Source organism: Argiope bruennichi, chromosome 10, assembly GCF_947563725.1.
Source record: "Argiope bruennichi chromosome 10, qqArgBrue1.1, whole genome shotgun sequence".
Taxonomy (NCBI): Eukaryota; Metazoa; Arthropoda; class Arachnida; order Araneae; family Araneidae; genus Argiope; species Argiope bruennichi.
Window position 1 is genome coordinate 54274545 of NC_079160.1, and position 23445 is coordinate 54297989.

At 27.5% G+C, this 23445-nt stretch overlaps 1 protein-coding gene across 2 annotated transcripts; it reads right to left on the reverse strand.

Moving 5' to 3' along the window:
* Window positions 1-1380: 1380 nt before the first annotated feature.
* LOC129987937 (RNA-binding protein 7-like) lies at window positions 1381-18424 on the reverse strand. 2 transcript variants are annotated; one of them, XM_056095946.1, is made up of 3 exons: window positions 18154-18424; window positions 13727-14019; window positions 1381-3793 (listed from the first exon to the last, which is right to left on the reverse strand). In XM_056095946.1, the coding sequence occupies exons 1-3, from the start codon at window positions 18235-18237 to the stop codon at window positions 3751-3753; spliced, it is 420 nt and encodes a 139-aa protein (XP_055951921.1). In that variant the 5' UTR covers window positions 18238-18424; the 3' UTR covers window positions 1381-3750. The 2 variants fall into 2 exon arrangements, with proteins under 2 accessions (XP_055951921.1, XP_055951920.1); XM_056095945.1 differs by lacking the exon at window positions 1381-3793 and having other exon boundaries at window positions 11971-14019.
* Window positions 18425-23445: the final 5021 nt, after the last annotated feature.

The following is a 23445-nucleotide window of genomic DNA, read 5'->3' on the forward strand; positions in this document are numbered from 1 at the left end:
GGATCTCAAATCTGGAAATCTTGGGTCTCGAAGACGAGATCTTCCCGCCAGGCTACCGCGGCCTCAAACGCTATACAAGCTAAGTAAGCAAGATCTAAGTTCCTAATAATAAGAAAAAAATTTTTGATTTTACGGAAACATGGGTTTATTTCGAACTTTATTATAAACCAGAATGGTGTTTCTCGATTACTTGGTAATCGAAACCTTCTATTTTGCACTTCATCTGTTTTCTACAGCCCCTGAACGCAAAGGGGGAGGGTTAATGTAATGAGGGGAGAAGTTTGGGCAAGCCTCCGAAGGTGACGGCAGTTCGCAAAAGCGATTCCTCTTCGGCTCCAGCAAGCTATGAGGAAATATGACTAGCATAATAATGAAGAAAACTAAGCATACATTTTGAATACCTTCCTTTTCACCGCTTGGATCCCAAATTTGACACTTCATAATTTTGGCCACAAAACCGCACAGCTAATTTTATTTTTCCAAGTTTGTCGCGAATTTGAGTCATCACATTCAAATGCAAGCGAATATATAGTCCAACAAACAGTCTGATATTTTACAGATTTGGGCCAAAATTTAATACAATTTATAATTCTGTTGTTTAACATGAATATCATATTTCATCCGTATAGCTCTTTGTATTTTTAATTACCATGTTCGCATACATTTGTAAACAGACTTCCCTAATAAATTTTATCCAAATTTTGATTTTTTAAAATTTGGTGTTAAGGCTTCGTATCAATTCCAAACACTCTAGCTCAAAGCGTTTTTAAGTTATAATATACAAACATAACTCTAAAAAAAAAGAGTCTTTCGGTCTAGGGGGAGGGATGCTTAAATGTGGAAATGCTTCACAATCTCAAGTGAAATTTGACAATTACAATATTTTCTCTTTATATGTTTTGTATACAGAAAAGTTAAGATACATTTTTCTAGGTACTTGACATTTCTTCCCTGCTATTACTTTTGTTGTTTTGAAACACATCTTATTTCAGTGATTCATTTCAAAATTGACACAACCCAAATGATAATTCTGAATTAAATCGAAGACTTTATTTCTTTTCATAAGTCTAGAGAATCTCTTGTCCAGTAAGTATCCTAGCACAGAAATAATTCCACATGTCAATTTTTGAGTGTTTTCTATAACCTGCCAAATATACGTTAATTCATACATCATTGAATTTTACACTGGATCTCAATTACTTCCATTTGCACATAGTTAGGTAAACAGTCTTTATCTATGGAGAAAGTCAAAGGAAACTACGATAGCTTTTATTTTTGGGATCTAAAATCTTCAAGTCTTGTTGCTGGAAATAGTACACCAATATAAAACAACTAGCAATCGGGCTTTAGCAAATGTTGTGGAATTAGGAATGTAAAAAGTAAAGTTACAAAATTTTTATTAAAGATTTTGTTACATACTGCTATGTATACAACATGAGACTCTCTTATCTCATAACCTTATAACTGCTTTTTAGTTTTATCCATTTATTAATTTTCATTCAATATTCATATGATGAAAACATTTCAGGGTTATTTAAAATGAAGATATTTCTCTTTCTTCAACTTGTTATCGTTTAATCATTCGATTAAAGATAAGTTGCTTTCATAATAAAAGAAATTAAAATTTGGAGTACTTTTTATGGCTCTTTATATATACACTTATCAAATAATCTTCTCAATACATTTTTCATACAATAATTTTGGCACAAAAACTCACTGGTGTGACTCCTCACTGGAAACATTGATTTAATTTGGCATCTGCTCCAGGATTAATCCATTTTGAAAATGTGTTCTTTCATTTCATAAATACAGATATTAAATAAAACCACTTTTTTTTATTTGGTAAATTGCTTGCTATCTATATATTTAAAATAATTGATAAAAACTGATTAAAATAATAACACCAAAGAACTAGTCCCTAGACACAATCAACTGATAAATTTCATCAATTTCTATTTCATATGATAGCTCATTGCTCTCAGATACGTCACAATGTTGCCTGGTAAATATTTCTGAGAGAAATCTAAAAAAACACAATTTCACTTTGCACTCGCTGAGGAAAAAAAGCTTAACAGATTCCTTCCTCCAGCTACTATCGATGTTCTGATTTGGACAATTTTTACTTTATATGAAAGTCCAATACCCCTAAGTGTAACATCAGTGAACATCTGCTCTCGCACCAGCTTCGAGAAATATACAAATATAATCAAATATACAAGTATAATTAAAATAGTATTCTCTCTTTTTTAAAATGTAGTGGTTAAATAGTTGACTTAATAACCATTAAAGTTGGTTATTAAGTCTAAGTTAATAGTGGGTGAACAGCTGGTCGTCAAAAGCGGCTCATATAATTTTATATTAACATTTTTTATAATTACATCAATAAATAGTTAACAAGCTGTACCATAAGGAGAACATTCGTAAATTAATTATCAAACGTAACTTTCTTGCTTGACTTTTTCATCCCTTTAAAACAATTTGCTAGCAGATTCTGCAGGACAGCCCTTGCTTCTCAAATGGCGAGATTTCGGCCATTCCTTTATAGAAATAGCATCTCAATTGGAATCGTGGTTGGGAAATACATAATTTTTAAAATGTTAAATTAAATGATTTTTTCATTAAAGGGTTTTATAAAATAATAATAATACAAATAGACAAATTTAAGAATAAATAAAGTTAACAAATTTTAACTTCAAGTCGAATACATTTTTTTTTTTGATTTAATCAGTTAATAACTCTTATTTGAAGGGAGGATATATTTCAACCCTTGGAATGTTTCTTTTTATTTATTTATTTATTATTTTTTGAAACACTGCTGAATTTTGAGTTGACGAGCTGCCACCGATAAAATCGAAAAATTATCAGAAATAAAAGCTTCCAAATTATCTCAAGTATACATTTACTTCAATCATGAACGCAATAGCTGAACCTTCTGATAAGATTTCAAATCAAACTCAAAATGCGCATTACTTTCGTATGATAGAATATAGCATGGAAAAAAAACTGCCCATTGAGTTATAGTGATAAAGTTTAAATCAACACTTTACATTTGCATAATATCAGAAAGCAAATATAAAAATGTAATCTAAAATTGCAGAGGTGCATAAAATCGTTAAAGGAAATTAATCTATCATCATTTAACACGTTCGCGGCCACAGCTTATACTTGTGATTTGTTTCATTTATTTAATTAAATGATACCTCCTTTGTTATCTATTGACTTTAATACAGAAGTCATACAATTAGAAAATAAGTTTGAAGTAATTACGCGTGATTCACAAAACCAGTCACGTGGCAGCTAATGTATTAAAATACAGACAAATCGTTTACGAACCTACCAATCCTTTTCTCTTAATGGACAACTTGACATTCTGATAATCAGAAAGTGCAGACTGTAATAATATTCCGCAGACCTCCTTGAGAACTTGAATTTTAATATACAATTCATTACATATTTATATTAGCCTACATTTTATTGTATTACCAGTACATTTCATTGTACTCGAACATTTATTTGCTGTATCCTGTATAACTGTGATTTTGAAATTATTGGGAACCATTTGCACATGAGCCATATCCCAATGAGGCCAAGAAGTAGGAATGCACATACAATAGCAGGAATGCCCGTAAATTCAGCTAAATATATGCCACTGCTTGAATAACTTCTCCAAGCCACCGGCTGCTTGAAGCACTGGAATAGAGAAATCACAATCAATCCAGTGAGCGGCAGGCGGCTCTTCGTGTAGAAAGTTTACTTGTAGTGTTCGAAGAGGGAACTTTCTCTCTGGCCGTGGCTAGAAAAAAAGGTTAAATTGCATAAAAAATGGTTATTAACATCTATGAAATGTGCAACCACCTCATTAAGCTTAAAAACCTCATAATGTGAATAATAAGTTTTTATACCACATGAGTACTTCTAAACAATATATTGATGAATGAGAGCACATTAACTGCCGAAGGTCATTCTAAAGTAATTCCGTTGCAAGTTTCTTTAGAGAAATGCAGAAACGATAATTAAAAAAACATATTTCTTAACTTCAAATACAAAGAAGAAATGCATCCATACAATGGTTGTACTGACCAATATGATGTAATATTAGTTTTGGTTTTATGGCACAAGGGCCAGATGATGTAGTGTTAAAATCTTCACATAGAAAGCACTTTTCAAATAAATAACTTTCATTACGTTTTTAAACAGCATTCTAACTATCATAATATGATCATAAGCAAAAAAATAAATAAATAAAATCATACATAGTTCTTCAAAATAATGGAAACTTAGCTCTTGGAGTAGCAAAGCTCGTTTTTTTTAAAAATTAATTTAGATTATAGAGCTTTTTTTTTTTTTTTTTCTTATTTTCTGACCGTAAAAATTTTTTTCTCGTATTTTCTACTTTCTATCCTTCCATTATGTTGCTCCAAAATGCAACTGCATTTGTATTTTAACTATTCCGAAATAAAATATAACTTCTCATTGTTCAATCAGCCTGCCAAATAATTATGCTATAACTACAATTTCTGCTTTACATGCAGAATAGAAATCCATTCTCTACCATTCATCCAACTAAAACAATTTACTAACAAATCAACATGATGATACAATATACCTGCATATTCCAATAACTATTGTAGTAACATAGCAATAAGAGAGCAAAAAGGATACAAATACCCCAAAAGTTAACCTTAATGCAATAAAACATTAGGACGCTTGTGTTGCCTTTTAAATTCAATATGGTGAAAGGGTGAAAACAAAAAATATCTAGCATCGACGACCAATTACAATTGCTAAGCTACTGACGACAGTTACAGAAGGGGGGGGGGACATATAATGCCTCAGGGGCCATTCATTCAGTTATGCCATTTGATCACTTAAGTTCGAAAATCAGTGTAGGAAAAAAAAAGTGTAATACAAACCTGCTCTTTTCCAATTTCCCTTAAAAGTAAAATCTTTTTGAAAGAGAAATAGAATAGAACACTATTTCCTACTATGCAAGATGAGCATCTCAGACGCGAGAACATTTGTTATCATTTGGCATCCTTTATATCATTTCCCCTCCCCTCTCTCTCTTCACCTTTAAATAATAACTAGTATCATCGTACGTAATATACTAGTCCAGTTTAATGCAAAATATGAAATCCGATAACTTTAAAAAGAGCAGATTGTTAGTATCAGTTTATCTCAATCTAAGGATATGGAAAGATACAGTTATGAAGTCATCTCAATTTACAAAATAAGGGGAAAATTTCATTTGTTCAAAGACATGAAAACTTTCCAGCAGAAATTAGAAATTTGTCACCTCAAGAGAAGATTACTACTTCAACAAAGGTTAACACCTTTATATGCACCAACAAAACCTGTTTAAACTGATAGCAGGATATGCAGATTGAGTCTATCTTTGCATCAAACAGCGATGCAAAATGGCACCTACTTTGGCATCAATGGCATACAACATGTAAAATATAACAATGAATGAATATTTCTTTTTTTTATTATGAAATCCCACTTCCGTTTTTCACATCAGCAGCAATTCTGTATGCGAAGATAGGCAACAAATATTTTATTCTCAATACAATAAAATATAGTGAAGATTCTGTAATATTTTAAGAAATTATAGCTTGAGTAACAGTGGGTCCCTTTATTAACACAAAACACAACCGTGCCACATAGGAACTTTTTTCCAACCTGCCAAAGTATCGGAAGTCAAAAGATGACAGTCATCAACTCCGAACTGAGAATGAAGTACTGAAGACCATTACTCGCTAGAGTCCAACCCCTTCCGCAAGAATATGTTCCTTCACCAAAGAGGAGACAGCTCATCCTCAAATGATTACTAAATCTCCAGGAGAAGCTACAGTCAGCTTATTCATTTTAAAATTTCTCATTCAAGGACACGTGGTGTTCCTCCTCAACAAAGTAGAGCGTAAAAGACGAAATGAACAGCAGATTGATTATAATCTTAAGTAATCTTGTATTTTCAATGGAATAAACATTGGTCCTTTAAAGGGTTCTATTGCAAAATTATTCACGTCTTTATTAACACTGATATGTCTATTTACTAACAAGTTTAAATCACACCATTCATGTCCTGTCACTACTGATCCAGATTGGTTGTCGTCAGAAAACAATATATACAACTCTCTTCTTCCAACAGCTGTCACAGAGTTGAAATTATTACTCTAGGGGGAAAAAAATAGAATCCCTTTCTACTATTTATCAAATCAACAAACACTCAATTATATACAAGCCAAATGTGATAATAAAGTACATCTTTCATATTCTCATCACCAATGAATCGACAAAGTGTCAACCATTTGTTTCAGAAAAGAAAAAAGAATTTCAATTTTTATAATCTATCAAACAATTCTTCTAATCCACTCATTTATCTATTTATGTCAACATGAAAATGAAGAATAACACCTATGATAATAAATTCGATCACATCTAATAACACTCACTTCTGACATTGCATCTTTGTGATCGGCATCGGATCACAAAGGTTCCGATAAAAGACTCCATAAAAGTGGAACAATTTTTGGTACAGGAAAAATACAGAATACTTTTTTCAACCATCTCATTGCCAAACATCCATCAATTTTTAAAAGGATTAAATCAGCCTCAAAATCCTACATCATATTAGAAGTAAATTAAGTCATTATCCAAGGAGTTTCCATTATTTTGGAAATTAGATAACTGCAAAAAAGAAAAAGGCACAGATAAACCATATTAAACATAAACATGGTTCCAATTTTTTTGAACTTATAAAAAATGCAGATAGGCACTAGACATTTAAGAAAATTCTTTTCCGTGTATTTAAAAAAAGAAAAGAAAAATGCTTTTTCACTTCCAAAAAGTGAAAAAAAAAAAAAAAAAAAAAAAACAGGCCGAAGAGACATAATATTTGGTTTAATGATGTAAATATTTAATGCTAAGAATTTACTGCGTGAATAGCAATCACCTGTTTACATTTACTTTATATATCATTTCAAAACTGCTGTTGAATTCGAAGTAGATTAAATGTATTGCTAATTCAACAGTCAAAAAGTACTAACAACCATCGACAGTTCTCTTGAGGTTGAAGTTCGTTCATTTGTTTCAAATAGACATATTGCCTGTAAAATTATGTATGTATTAATCTCTTATTAAATATAAGTAGATAAGGTTTAATGACACAAAAGTCAAAAATAATTACGTTAAGCCAAATTTTCTTAATGCAAAAACTGACTTAACGATGGAAGCGGTAAACACACATGGCTCAAACATAATTTATAACAAAACTGACAAAAGAATGGGGGCGAAACACCTAATCAACAATATTAATTTGCTTAAAATGCATTTCTCTGAACAATGAGAACTTTTTCATGAGTGTGTACAGAAGAATAAATTTCCAGGCAGAGAAAAAAAAATGATTAGGAATAAGAACTTGAATTCTGATGTATAGTCCTTGTATGATTGCGGAACAGATTTAAAGTTTGAAAGCTACAAACGAGAGCAATTTTAAAAGAACATAAAAGATTTCGCAACAAAAAGGAATTGCAAGCAGTTTTGATTCATACATTCCAACTGTGGTATTCTTTTCAACTAAAAATTTTATCTCCAAAATAGCTAGTGTGTTTTATTCGTGCTAGAAATAGAATAACCAGTCGGGAATTAACTGCTATTCTGCAGTAATTTTCCTGTATCTATATAGCTTCCAACTCCAATAACATAAGTATCCAACAGATTTTAATATTAGTCAAGATCCAAAAGGTTTTGTAGGCTTAATGCTCCAAATGTATGCACATAGTGTGATTCGAAAGTTTCGAGAAAGGAATATTGACTCGGACACCATTTCATAATCTAATTACGCATCGAAATCACAAACACCCCTCACCAAACACACAGAAAATAACCTTCCAGCAGTTTCAAAACTGAACGTTAACTAACGAAGCTAAAAATATAGATTTTATTTCAACAGCACAGTTATTCTAGTTAGTGTTAGAATTCTTCAGGAATATTATATATCTAGTGGGATGACAGCCTTTGTTGCTAAAAATCATTTAACCTCCTCATTCAATCAATCAATCATATATCTAGATTTTTTTTTCACTTTCTTTATCGGCAATATACTAGCATATACAAAAAGGAACAATCCGGAATTCAAACAAAATTAGAAACTGGGACTTCCGAGGACTAGGAGCGATTGGTCACGATTTTCATTTTCGCTTTATGAAGGAATAGCTTGTCAACGCATTTTAATAACTACCAATGTTTTTGTTTTTCCTTCCAGCATAGAATCTATGTAAATGCATAAGAGTCTCCAGCTTCAAGGTTGGGCGTAAATCAGCCAAGAAACAAAAACCAATTAATAACATAATTAAACTCTCGACGGTATTGATAATTACTCATGCCCACCATATCTCAAAACTAAACAATCACCGATACTTACTTTCAAAATTTTCTGAAAATTGCCCAATGTATATAACTAAATAAAATCAAGTTTTAAGCACACTATCCGCTGCCAGTCTTGAACAGCCGTTTTACATTAACATTTAGACTGCCTAATAACATTCAGACTATTGATGGAATTAATTTATTAAAAAGGATAATTTCATCCACGTCTTTTCCTATTGTTTCCTAAGTATCGGTTTCAAACTTTGATTCTTCTTTAAAACAGCAAGTGCTAATAGTCTTCATGATATTTTTTTACAGACAAAGGTCTCTCAGGGTTTTTTTTACAAAATTTTAAAGCAATCTGCTGAAGTCAGTTTTGATATAGAAGCTGAATTCTAAAGAAAATTTTCTTGAGATTAACAAGAAGGAAGGGGGGAGAGAAAAACCGGCTGTTTTACTCTTCTAGACTCCATAGTACGGTTGGTCTTTATTTTAATTTTTTCTAAATGAATTTTATAGTTCAGTTTAATTACATTTCACTTATCACATGCAGTATATTATTCTTACATTTAAATTTGATAGTATTAGTATATTTAAAACAATTTCATGCTTTAAATGTCCCAATTCTTGATTATGGCTCAGCTCTTTATTACAATAATTTCTCATTAATTAGCAAATTTTCTGAAATCGTCTTTGACATGAAATAATTTGAAAGACTTTATAATCAATGAATTTTACTTTAAATTTATTTTAAATACGTTAGTAAATAGTTAAGAAATGATTTCATAATTTATTCAGTTTTTATTTTAATGCAGTACAAATAATACATTAAAAAATCTACGATTTTTTTATTTCAATCTTCTGCCTATGATTCATACATCTTAAAATATACGAACATTCTTCAATGACGCCAAGTTCACATAACTTGTATAACAAGAATGCCATGCCATTTATTTATTTTAATCTGAAGTTCATTTTACAAGAGAAAAAAGCAACTGGTGTCATTACAGCTTCCTCAAAGAAATGAGCTTTTAGTGAGATTTGTATAACTGCATCTTTGATATCCATTAGCACCGCCGCAAAAGAAATGAAAAAGTTGTTAAGCATACATTTTACAAACTAGAGAGATAAGAACGTAAAATTGATAATGCGAACTTTTACTTATGTAAGATCGCTTTCAGAAGGAGATTCTGAATAAACTGATTTCTGTTTTTCTGAATTTTTTAAAAAATGATTTGATAATACTATGGAACTTAAAAATGAGAAGTGCCAAGGATTGCGCTCATAATAGAAAAAAAAAAGTTTCTTATTACAAATAAATTAATTCAACTGATAACAGACGTTCGATAATGAACACAATTTACTAAGAGATAGAAATATAGAATAGATTCCATAGTATCCCGTTTCTTCTAGGGCTTTTCTTCACCAGTCTAGTAAAATACACCTTTCTTTTCATAATTCAGTTCATTTTGTAAATTATTAACGGTTCTTTTAAATTTTATAACAAAAAGAGCATACCACTTCCTGAAAACAGCAAATACAACTAAAACATTTACATATATTTAAAGTTATTTTTTCAACTGAATTCCGTCTCTCTTGAGCCTTAATCTCTTCTCTTGCCAAAGCTATTTTTCACGATCAACCAAAAAAAAAAAAAAAAAACCAATCTGGAATATCTATCTAAAAAAAATCAATGCATGCATTATGAAAACAAACATGTGATGGTTAATCCTTACAGAAGTCCTGAGCATATCTTGCAGGGAAAAAAAAAAGAATTACTAATCTCAAAAAAAGTCTTAAATTCAGTAATATATCAAACGATTTGCAGTAGACTTCCAAATAAACAAAGACTTTAAAAAATTTAGTTAAAACTAAAAATTTTAATTAATTATTTTAGACTTAATTTCAACACAAATTAGTGGGCACCATAAATGACAAGTTACATTTTATTATACTCTTCTGTATCTATTACAATATATTAAAAAATTTAGGATTTCACTTCATTTTTATGAATCCAGAAACACAAACAGTATAAAAAAAATTCAATTCAAATTTTTCAGAAGGGAAAAAAAAATTCCTTAATCAAAAACAATTTTGACAAGAATTATAACCATAAAAAAATTAGCTACTATTAATAAAAAATTTGCAATGAAAATAGCTATTAATATCTAATGATTACTAATAAATAGTATCTGAGTTTTGAAAAAGTAAATTGCAAAGTAAAAAAGATTAATTACAATTCAATTTTTTTATCATTTGTTTTTAAAAGTTATCACATTAACTGTGTATAAGTTTAAAAAGAAAATGACAAGGAATTTAATTTTGATAAATTAATGGCCCTTCTTGAAACATCGAAATTTAGGGATGGACCATATAATTTTGCGACATAGCCAGATATGGTTGATAATATCTTTTCCTAATGGCAAGTCAAAATAATCATAACTTGGTTAATTTTTTTATGTATTTAAGAATGATTAATTTTGATTTACATTTTAAAATTTATCACCGAATATAGAAATTGTTTCTACTTCCTTTGCCAAGTATGTAAAAGTTGGAAATGAATTTGATCCATATTAGAAAATGGATTTTATTTCATACAGGCAACCACTTCAAGAGAAACAATTATTTTGTCTTCCTTAAATCAATATTAAATAATTATATAGCTTTAAAATAAAATAATGAATAATTTAATAATTACTTATTCACTTGACAAAATATTTGACTCTAAGAAGAGGAAATAAAGAAAATTTTAGTATAGTATTTTTTAATTTTAATTATTGTTATCTTTACTTATATATATTTACACAGCATTTACTGAGAATAAAAACTTAATAAGATAGAGTCATTATGATTGAAAAGTAGCATAAAGATTGAAAAGTAACATTGTAATTAATTACATTCATTTTATCATACTTGGAAAGCTGCTCAACTCTAAAAAAAGGAACTATCTGAATTCACAATATATGTATATTTTTCACAAAATGTTTTAACACTATTTTAAAAGAATTTAATTTTAAATATTGATCAATTCAATATATAAAAAAATGCTGATAGTTTCAACAAATAATTGTAAATTACAGCTATCAAGAGGCACTTTTTACAATCTTTACCTAAAAGTTGCAGAAACCTCAAATACAAGGAGAAACCTGTTGTTATAAAAGTTTTATTTAAGACATTCTATATCCATTTACACAAAAATAAGACATATGTTGCTTGTATTAAAGAAATTTAACAAAATAGTTCATAAAATTGGCAAGCTTAAATTATACTTAAACATGATTAATATTATGAAAACACAGAAAATTTTTTTTAATTTATGTTCCTTTAATTTTACAATAATAAGTGCTTTTACAATATTAATACTATGTATAATAAATCTATAATGATTAAAATAATCTAGACTTCTTTTTAAACACTGAATTTTAAGAAACTAAAAAAAAATTGCACTTTTTAATTCTTCAAGTGCTAGAATTTAACTATTATAGCATATTATAAATTAATTGATTCACTAATTTACTAATTAAAAGATTCTTATAATAAAAGAATTTTTAAACTGTTCAACAGAAGTTATATGAAATAATCAATGGTTACAGTAATAAAGTATGCTAAATTTTAGTTTCCTTTCTTTCAATTCATATTAAGCTGATAAGACTTTGCAACTGATACATAAATAGTAAAATAAAAACATCTTAGAAAGATGAATACAATATATATGCATTAAATAAGTATTATCATTAATTGTCAAACAAAAGATTTTTCTATCAATAGATAACAAAGAATGTATAATTAAATACTATAAGCTCAATTAGAACAAGAGAAAGAGGAAAATAAAAAATAATAATAAACTGAATAATATTACAATGAAAACATCGAATGGAAAATTGAAGTGACTAACAACAGGTACACATTAAAGAAAACACTGTTATTAATTAGTTATATTAAAAAACGCCTTAAAATGTATAAAATGTTTTTTTTTCATTAAATGGAATGCAATTTTAATATCAAATCTTCAGAAAAAATTTTTAAAAAAAAAATTCATATCTTATATTTTAAATATGACTTCAGATTAATCAGTTTCTAACAAAATATTACTATTATTTATTAATATTTTTAAAAAAATATTTATGCACATTTCGTTTAAATACAAAGAATTCTGTTGCTCTCATACAACTAGTCTTAAATGAATGCACTCAAATACTAATATGCTACAACAATTTAAAAACATTGACGCATTAATTGAATACACCTTTTATCCTAAATTGAATACAAATATGCAAACAGAACTTTATTTATTTTAATCCTTCAAATGATAGCACTATATATTTTTTTTTTACTTAATATTTTTAACTATCTATTTTGTTTCATATATTAATAATTCTAAAGAATGACATAAACAGGAGATATAAGTATTGTTTTCCCACAAGTAAATCCATTATCACTCGCTTTCAGCTTTCTTTACAACATAAACGAAGTAAATACAAAGAAAAGAAATTTGAAAATAGGGAAAAAAAGCTTTCAAACAATCAAATGCTTTCGGGATTGTAAATTTTTGTAGAAAAATTGATATGACAAATGTATGGTGAAAAGGGGGGATGCAAGTTTAAAAAAAAAAATACACAAAAATTGTCTTATAATGATTTTATGATACAAGTCATGAAAATGCAGAAAAATAATTTATACAATACACATAAATTTCAACAAATTAACATTTTTAATTCAGTTCACAAAAAAATTGTAAATAATGTTTTATATTGTAAAATAAAAAAAAAATCCTTTTTTTTAAAAAATATTTGTCCATTTCCATTAATTTTAGTTTTTGACACCCCAGAATATTAAAGCTTATATTTCAAATCCTGCTAATATGAAAAGGGAAAAAGGTGCAATATTTTTAAATTTCATCATATGTAATTTTTTAAGTAATCTTCTTCGCAGACAATTTAATAAAATTGAACAAAAAATGTCACTATAATCAAATTCAAATAAATTTCACAAGTTCAATAAAAAAAGAATATTTAAATTTTGTTTTTAAAAACTTTGAATGCCAATTAATCAAACTAATGCATGATAAATCTCCAATAAAATGTATCGGGTAGTGTTGTATGCAATTTAGTTTCCATAAAGTTATTCTTTCAGATGCTATTTATAAAGATGAAATTTCCTAAACTTTTAATGATAAAAACATTGAACATTTTATCATCTGTAATGCCTTTGATTTTGATACACGTCAGATCTTGGGAAATAATGTCCATGGTTTTGATTCGATGAAAAATTTTGAGGATATTGATTATATCCAGGATACAAAATAAGGGTATTTCCAGAATCAAATCTATTATCACTTTCTGATCTTGATTCGTACCTTCTCGAATCATGCCGTCTTGAATAGCCATCGTGCCTCCAATTATCATTTTGATTGTAAGACTGCTGATTGAGAGAAATCTCATATTTTCTAAGTTGTTCTTTATATGGATTAGGGGCAGCTTCAGATCCACTCCTAGCATTTAGAAGAAGAGGTTTCCCAAATAAAGAAAGACCATCCATAAGAGCTATGGAATATGGAACAGAAATGGCATGTTTGAAAGTGATAAAACCATAATTCCGTTGTCGTCCATCTTTCTCTTTAGGAATTTTCACACTTTCTAATGGGCCAGCCTAAAACAGTAGGAAGATCATATACATAAACATGGGTGCAGATATGTATATCATGGCAGAAATAAATAATAAATGTAATTCAAACTATATATATACTTTATTTGTAAAAAGACAGTACTTTTTTAATTTTCCCAAGTGTAACCCTATTTTTTGACTGTAAAATTACCATGCAATACCATCTATTCAAAAATTAATTCATGGTCTCAAATGTATCCAAAGATAAGAAAGCAAAATAGAAAAAGTGCCTTACTTACCTTAGATAAATATCTATTCTTAAGTTAAATTAGAGCTATTTGGAGGAAAATTTCAAAGAAAAATGAGGTATCATCTATAGATATAAAAGACAATATTTGTATGTGTGCCCATTATACATTTAAAAAATACTGAACCAATCTATATACAATCCCCCCCCCTTCCAAAATGATCAGCACTGTTTTGAGAAATTTTAAAGCTTTTGAAATCCTTGTTCTGACCTGAAAGGAAAATGTTAGGCGTCTGATAATCTAATATCAATAATGGTAACACTATTATTTAAATGTAGATAGTACCATGTGACAGTTCTTGCATTAAAATTACAAAGTTAGAAATGCTATAATGCATATGCTATGTTAAAACTATATGAAATTCTGTAATATTCAATTTTTTAATGTCTTGTAAACTTCTTAATGTTTAATATTAATTGTGATGATTTTGCTGTATTATGAAGTTTAGTCAGTAATAATTCTATTGTGCTGTTTTTAAATTGCTGTTAAAAATGCTGTCAAAACAAAATAATGGTCATCACACAAATATAGTTAAGAGAAAAAAAGTTTAAAAAATAAATAAAATGAGACAAAAGAAGAAGCATAATAAAATGGGGGGGGGGGAATCGATTACATATGTCACAACCATGCTTTGTTGAACTATCTCAATAATATGAGGCACAAAACAAAGCAAGTCACACAAGAATAGGAGAATTAACCCTTTGCACTCAGAAAAGTAATTCGATGCATAATTATTAACTCAATACAGATTTGTTTATTGCTTTGAAAAATAAATATGCAGAACTGTTTTAAGTCAAATTTCTTTAAAAGATTAATCTACATTTTTATTATTCTGAAGGCATTTTTAACAATCAAAATTGAAAAATAAATAAATAAAACTTCAAAATGATGCACCATCTTAAATGGTGAGCACGAGGTACCATCCGAGTGCAAAGAATTAAGACATTTTTTGTCATATAACAAACAAAATGAGCATGACAATAATAATTTATGTATGCAAATATATTGATTAAATCAGTTAGTAAACCTTGATTTAGTTGATTTTATCTAGTTCAGAAATTGAATAAAGCTTGTATCCTGTTGCGACTTTTGAAAGTATAGAATTTTAAAATGATATAAAAATAACTGCATAGTCATATTTCAGGAATGTATTTTGAGGAAAATGTTGCTTTAAACTTTAATTAAAAACTTTTTTAGAAATTACACCAATGTGCATTTTTTAATCCATCTAAGCATATTTATAGCAAATTCAGTGGCTCTATGTCAAATGGCCAACCATGTAAAATGTTAAAACGCACATTCTCCTTTATAATTAAAGAGACAATCTTGGAAAATCTGGAAAGAAACAATCAGGTAGAGAATGAAGTTATAATTCAGTAAAAAAGTAAGATGATTGCATACTTATCACCAGATTTGTTTGTAAATCTAAAATTTACATATTATTATCATTTCTTATGAAAAACAATGACAAATTTTTCCATTAAACAAAAAAAATGCTATTTACATTGATAATATAAAATGCTACAAATTCAAAGATACTCTAAACATTTCACAAATGGGGCCACCAATTTTCGTCTTACTATTAGCACTATGCTGACACTTTTAAATTTGCAATGCATAAAAATTGTGTAATGTAACTTTAAATGTGGAATTGTAAACATTAAGAAAAATACTAAGAATCATAATTTTATTCATTCTACTAGGTCTTTTAAGATGCATTAAATATAAGCTCGTAACTTTTACGAAAACACATGCTAGTTAAAATAGAATGCAAAATAATAGAGACTGAAAAAAACTCTAGAACTGCACCCCAAAAAAACATTTTACTCAACTCCTAACATCTTTTTATAGGGAATATAAAAAGTAAAGTTAACTTACATTTTCAAAAAAAAAAAACATGTGAAAAAATATTTAAATATCATATTCCTTTCTTAATAATCCACTGTCATTTCGAATTTTACTGGCTTTTGATATGCTTAGTTGAAAATCAAAATATTAAAAAAATTTTTTTAACTAAAATAGAAGCTAATTTTATTTCCCATTTAAAAAAATTAGCCACATACAATGCCTCAAACAATTACGAATACAATTTTTTTTTTTTTTTTTTCCTTTGCACAAATTATTGCTTTCTATGGTGAATATATATATATATACACTCCTGCAAAAAAAAAAAAAAAAAAAATCATTTCAAATAATATTATGCATACAACTTTATAAGGCAAATTTTATCGTCAACAAACTGAGAATACAGTTATGAAAAATATATTTATTATTAAATATTATTTTCTACTTCACTGCTATTTTAATCTAATTTTGAATAATGTTAAACCTTTTCAAGAATCAATATAAGAATTTTTTTGCGAGATGGAGTTTATTAGTTGAGCTTAAATCTAAACTTTTAAGTGAAAAATGGCTCCTTGAAGAGAAACCAGTATCGATATAATGAAATTAGCATGGAGATTTAAAAATATCAAGAAATAGTTTTAAATGTTAGAAGAAGGTACATGTATGTCCAGAAAATCATGGAAGGAAGACTATTCCAAGTGATGTAAAAAGAGAAATTTTTGAAAAAAATCAAGATTGATCCTAAAGTAAATGCAGTTAAATTGCTAAATAAGTGCAGAAACTGTACGAAATATAATTAGACCAGCAAGAAATAAAAAACTAGTTACTAGAAAGAAAACATTCATCCGCTTGAAAAATCAGAAAAAACCTTTGAAGTTAGCAAAATCTCATCAATTGAAGATCAATAACTTTTAGAGAAAAGTTATATAAAATGATGAAAGTAAATTAAACATTTTTGACACTTTATGGAGAAAGCTCAATATCACAATTTATCAAAAAAATTTATGCCCTACAGATGGTTTCAACTGGGTAAGCAATTTAGTTTTGACAGATTTCCTTATGAATCATATGGCTTACTTGGATACACTTGAAAATAATCTAAAAATTTGCTAAAAATTTGAAAAATTTAGATGGAAACTCCATATTTCAACTCTACAACGACTCCAAATACATGGCATCATAATGTTGTGTCTTTTTCATTATAAACAAAAGTTACATACACTGGCACTGTCCCCGATATCAATGTTATGGGAAGTAAATATGTGGGCTATACTTGAAACAGCGGTTTCAAAATTATATATTATATATATATATATAAACATTTCAAACAAATATTGTAATAACAAAAAGGTTAAATATCTTCAGATACCACCAAACAGTTGGACGAATCTGCATCACAATATTTGGAGGACATTATTAAAACCAAATTACACGCAACTAAATATTGATAATTTCTTGCTATGCGAGATATTACAAAAATTTATTGGTTTATTCTCAATTTTTTTAAGGTAAAAATTTGAATATGTTTATTTAAAGTATTTCTGAAACTTTCATATTAGAAAGTGTTTTTTTTTTTTTTTTCACTTTAAAGAAAAACGTTTGCTATATGTAAAAATAAAAAATATGTTTGCACTCTTTGGTAATGTGTTATTTATATGGAAAGTTGGATTTATTACGTAAAAGTATGGTGCACTCTCCACTGTTGGGATATTGTTAAACGCAAAACACACTTCCAAAAACAAATTGCCCACAAAATGCGAAAAATAATAAATAGCAATTTCAGTAAATATAGAAAAAAAATAACATTTTTAAAACTGAATATTATTTCATTATATGCATTATTACAGGATATGAGAACATTACGCATTTATTGTATATGATTTTCAAATTAAATTTTAATGATAAAATTTCTATTAATAAAGAGTTTAAAAACCTAACACTGATTATTATGAAACAAACGTTAAATAATTTCAGTAAAAGAAACATTTAACTTATAAATTAATTTCTAACAATCATAAAAACTTACCTGAAGAAATAGTTCATAGAGCAAATCTTCGGTAACTCTTTCAGAAAGATTACCACAGTACAAAACTCTTTCTTTATCGTCCATTTTTCCAATTAAAATTTATGAAATTAGGCTGCAAAATATATAACAAGTTCAGAATGTGCCGTGAAATCTCGTCTGTCCTATTGACGTATGGCGACTACATTTACATTTGCAAAATAAAAGATCAAATAGAAAGGTTGAGGAGACATTGAGCAAAGAGTCACGTGAGCATGTTAGCATTACACGACTTTCACTGCGTCCAGTTATTGTCCTAGCTTTCAAACTAAACTACGACTCCGCGGCCGTATTCACCAACCGTTGTTAAACATCGGCTGATGATTAAACGCTGATCAGCAGTCAAATCGGTATTCACCACACCAAATCGGTTGACGATTTCCCCCTGTTTTGCCCCATTTTTTGATTCACGGACTTCCGATAATCAAATTTGATCAACGGTTTTCCGCATGCGCAGTTCTCAAGAAGGACAACTGTTACATTAGTTTTCAAACAAACATGGAGGATTTAGATACATTGGAACTATTGCAGTTGATATCAGATAGGAGGTGAATAATTTACACTGACAGAGTTTCTGATTTGGATTTGTTAGATGAATGTGATTTTGTTTCCAATGCATTTTATCTTTGAGAAGGAGAAATTAAGCACCAATATTTTACGAAACAGTGCTGTAACTACTGAAGAGAAATTGTGTATTGCCTTACGTTTTTTTGCTTCAGGAAGTCATCAACAAATAATTGGTGATTTCAATCAAACTATCCAGTCATCATGTTGCCGGGCTATAAATGAAGTATCTAGATGTATAGCTGAAATGAGGCCAAGATTCATTTACCTACCAAATAATGAATCTGAGCGACTTGAGGTATGTTTACATTTATCCCTTTTACATCGTTCATATGGGAATCCCTTTTTATTGTTATTATATCCGAGTTGATTTTTGATTATTATTTTCTGGAATTAAAATTAGAATCTGTCATTTGTATAATTCCGTGAACATTCAAATTTTTGAAGCAAAGGAATTATAATTAAAAGAATTTTCTAAACTTATTAATACCTTTTAGAAAACTCATCAAGTTTAGTACGATTATACTGTTTTTTGTCAATACTGTTTTACAGTTTTTTGTTCCTTAAAATACTTCCATTAAAAACATTTTATTGCATATTTTCTATCTGGTTAATCTAATGACTTGCTAATAAAATAAGTTATTTCATATCTATACATATTCATATCATTTGTGTAGTCTTATAGTTTTTTTAATTATGTTATTATGGTGATATAAGTTATTAAAAATTGATAATGTATGTATGTAATATTTTTTCAAATCATTTTTAATTAACTTTTAATATTACTTTTATAACTAGAATTCATCTGTAACAGTTTTTGCATTTGTTATGCTATAAGAAAATTTTCCCATTCTTTACATAGACAGTGTGCATGTTAATCAATTTTAACCTTGCTCCTTTTATTTTTCAATTTTGTAAATCTGTAAAAATATAATAAAGAATTCAAGTATTAAAGATTATTTGCAATATAAACTTAACATTTTAATTATGCTTTATTCCATATTGAAAAATCTTATTCTTCTACCCCTATCATTATACCACTGTATATCAAAGATTACGGCAGATTTTTGTATGAATAAAGCAAGAAGGGTTTTTGAGAAACAACCACCTAAATAATAAATATGTTTTCGTTGAACAAATAATATTTTAAGATTAGGAAAAAAAATATTCTTTCTGTAGAATATTTTCCAAAGTTATCTGAAATCACTTACAAATATTTTAGAATGCACATTTCTAGTGATTGAGAATAGAATATCTTATGTCTTTTTTTTATATATATAAAAAAGTTTTAAAAAGTACTTTATAAATGAATTCTAAATTTAGTTACAAAAAATGGAATTTTTATCTTATATCAAATATTATAATATTTAAAATATTTAATATTATAATCAAATAAATTATAATATTTGTGTTTATACTATCAATTTTTAAGTATGTCATGTAAGTATTATTGTTAAATTAGCAATTTTTTTCATTAGTTATTTATAATATAATTAATTCTTATTTCACATTTCTCAGATTAAAGACTTGCAAAGATATGGAAGAAATAAGGAACAGCCTTTTCCTCCTGAAAAAAAAAAGAAAGAAAGAAAGAAAAGCAACAAACAAAAAAATCTTTTTCATCTGTCTGGTGATGATTATACAGAATTGCTTTTTGTATTTTTGAAACTTCCCTGTATGATTCATTTCCATGATTGTACACTGTTTTCACGTGGGTATATAAGTTTTTTTTTTTTAGTAAATTGATTTTTTATGTTATTATTTATTTTATAGAAAAAGAATTATTGCAGTTTTTATTATGATTAATAATTAGAAATTTAAAGAAATTACTTTTGTTACTTATAAATTGTGTGATATAATAATGTGCTTAGTTACTCAATACAGCTAATCTCTTTTACAATATCAGTTTACTTCAGCTTTAATCTTCAACAATGTGTATAAAATTAACATTTTTTAAAGAAATCAAATTTTGACCTTTGTTATCTGCTGAAAATGATTACCAATTTTTATTAATGTTTTCCTTCTCATTACATAACAAATTTTAACATTATTTCTAATATATTCTCTACCTGATTATTTTTTGAATTTATCTGTATAGAAATGACTAAATAATTCCTTATTCCCATCTTTGAAAATCAAATGTATTTTTAATTTGATGTTGTTCTTTTTATGATTTATAGAAAATGACATGCATGTATGACTCATATCAGTGTAGTTATTTTTTAGTGGTTTTATGTGCTCATTATCTTATTACAATATGTATATGTATTAGAGAAATAAAAAGACACATATAGAAGAATTTTGTATTAAGAATCAGCATTAATGTTGCACCTCTATTGACACTTTCTTGTAATTCTTGTAGAAGAATTTTGAATTAATAATCAGCATGAATGTTATATTTTAAAGTACCTTTAATGGAACTTTGTTTTAATGCTTGTAGAAGCTGTAACTTCTCTGTCAGAATTTTCTTTTGTAATTCATATATGTTACTTTTCGAGTCAAATTTGAATAAAATAGATTTTTGTATACAGAAGTCCTTTTTTAATTTTGCATATTTTAAGACATTCTGAGAAGTGTGTGAAAAACAAAGAAAATAGATTAATTGGGATTTGAAAATTTTGGAATTTGAAAAACAAGTATAGATAATAACTTATCCGAGTTAATTCAAATTTCTACAAATTATGATGCAAATATAAAATTTTAAAAAAGAGGTTTTTATTTTAAAAATTCAACTTAACTGACAGTTTAATGTAACCTATTAGAATAATATTTAAGATGATTTCAAGAAAAAAAATTTTGTGAAAAATTCTTTTACTTTTTTGAAACATTTCAATTTGGATCATCTTTCATCAAATTTAAATATAGAAAGAGATTCCTTGTTTAAATACACAAGATCCTGAGTTGAAAAATTTGACAATTAAACAAAGGAAATTATGCTGACTTAACAGTATTTAGTTAGATGTTGTGCTCATAGGTTTATGATTTCAGGAAGTAATGATTGTCATGAAGATATGAATAATTAAAAACATCGTTGGAAATTAATATAATAAAGTGACAGATATTATTCAAGTATGAGTAGAAACTAAATGTTAAAATATCAAAAAATTAATAACTTTTTTGGTACAAAATCCTGGGAATAAAAAAATAAAAAAAAAAGGCAAAAACTTGTTGAAACAAATGGAATTTCACATTTACTTGAAAGAATTAAAATATCATTACTAGTTTCTGACAGGCTAATCAAGTTAAACTGTGTTGCTTTTTGATTAAGTTTGAATCATCAAGCAGAAAGTGTTATGTATTGTATTGTTGTATGTATTGTATTGTATGTAAGTAAAATGTATTGTTAATTGTAGATGTTTTGCCACTCGATTTATTTGAACAAAAGTGAATGCTTATGATGTGCAAATTAATCATTTATTTCATTCAGGGATATCAATTCTAAAATAAGTATGGTTTTCATCAATATTTACATTATTTTTATACTGATTTGTAATGTCAAGTACATGTTGTCAAGCTAACAATTAGCCCATTCAAATTTAAAGAGTTGCTAAATTCATTGTTTACAAAAAGTTTTAGATATGAGGTATAAATGAGCTTCTTCACTTCCACAATAACTATATACTATTCAAATTTATTGCATGAATATTTATTTTGGTGAAATAGCTGTTGGTCTTCAATATTCATATACAATTTTCACTGACTTTTGTTTATAATTTGAATCTTCTGATTTGCAGCATATATTCTGAATGTATATATTCTGACATTTATAACTATAAATTTATATCTTTTTAACAAAATATTTGTAAAAATTTAATATTCTGATAGTTAATAAAAGAAAATTTTTCCATATTTGCTTTTCGATAGAAATAAAAGCATACCACAGAATAAGTATTTTTTACTTTTATTCAGTTTTGAGGGAAAAAAATTATCTCAAAAACTACTGAATATGTAGACAGCTAATACATATTTAAATATTGACACCAAAAACAATCTTAGTATTTTTTTAAAATATAATATATTGTGGAAGTTTAAAACCTATTTGTTTAAAAATAAATGCTGAAAGTCTAATAACAATCTTAAAGAGAAGTTTGTAATATATGCTATAAACTTCATGCAAACAATTATATGGGATTGCCAGAGATATCATTGCTTTTCATTACAATTTAAATAACCTTTGGAAATTGAAATATTTTGTGTAAATGAAAATTATTTACTAATATGGAAGTCATAATACTTGTAAGCAAGATTTTATACACTACATTTCCTCCTCTTTTATTATATTAAAAATACAGGATACTACAATTTTTGTTAAACTCATTGTTTAGAAGAAACTTCAATGAACTCCTCACTTGCGAAATCAGTTTGCAGCAGTTTGTTATTTCTATTGTTTATGTATATACTCTATAATTATATAAAAAATGTTTAAATATTTCCATAAGTAAATTAACTAATTTAAGGTTAATATGCATTTTTTTCAAAAATTTAATTCAGATAGACCTTTTGTAAAAGTTTAATTCATTGGAAAACTATTCAAAGCACAGCTAATATGCATATTCTCAATTCAAAAGAGAGCAAATGCTCAAATGTTTTATTACATAATAATACAGTGGAAATTTAAAATATACTTGGTTAATAATGTATAGTCAGAGAAACAATCCTACGAAAAGCTATAATATCATGTAAGCAAATCGG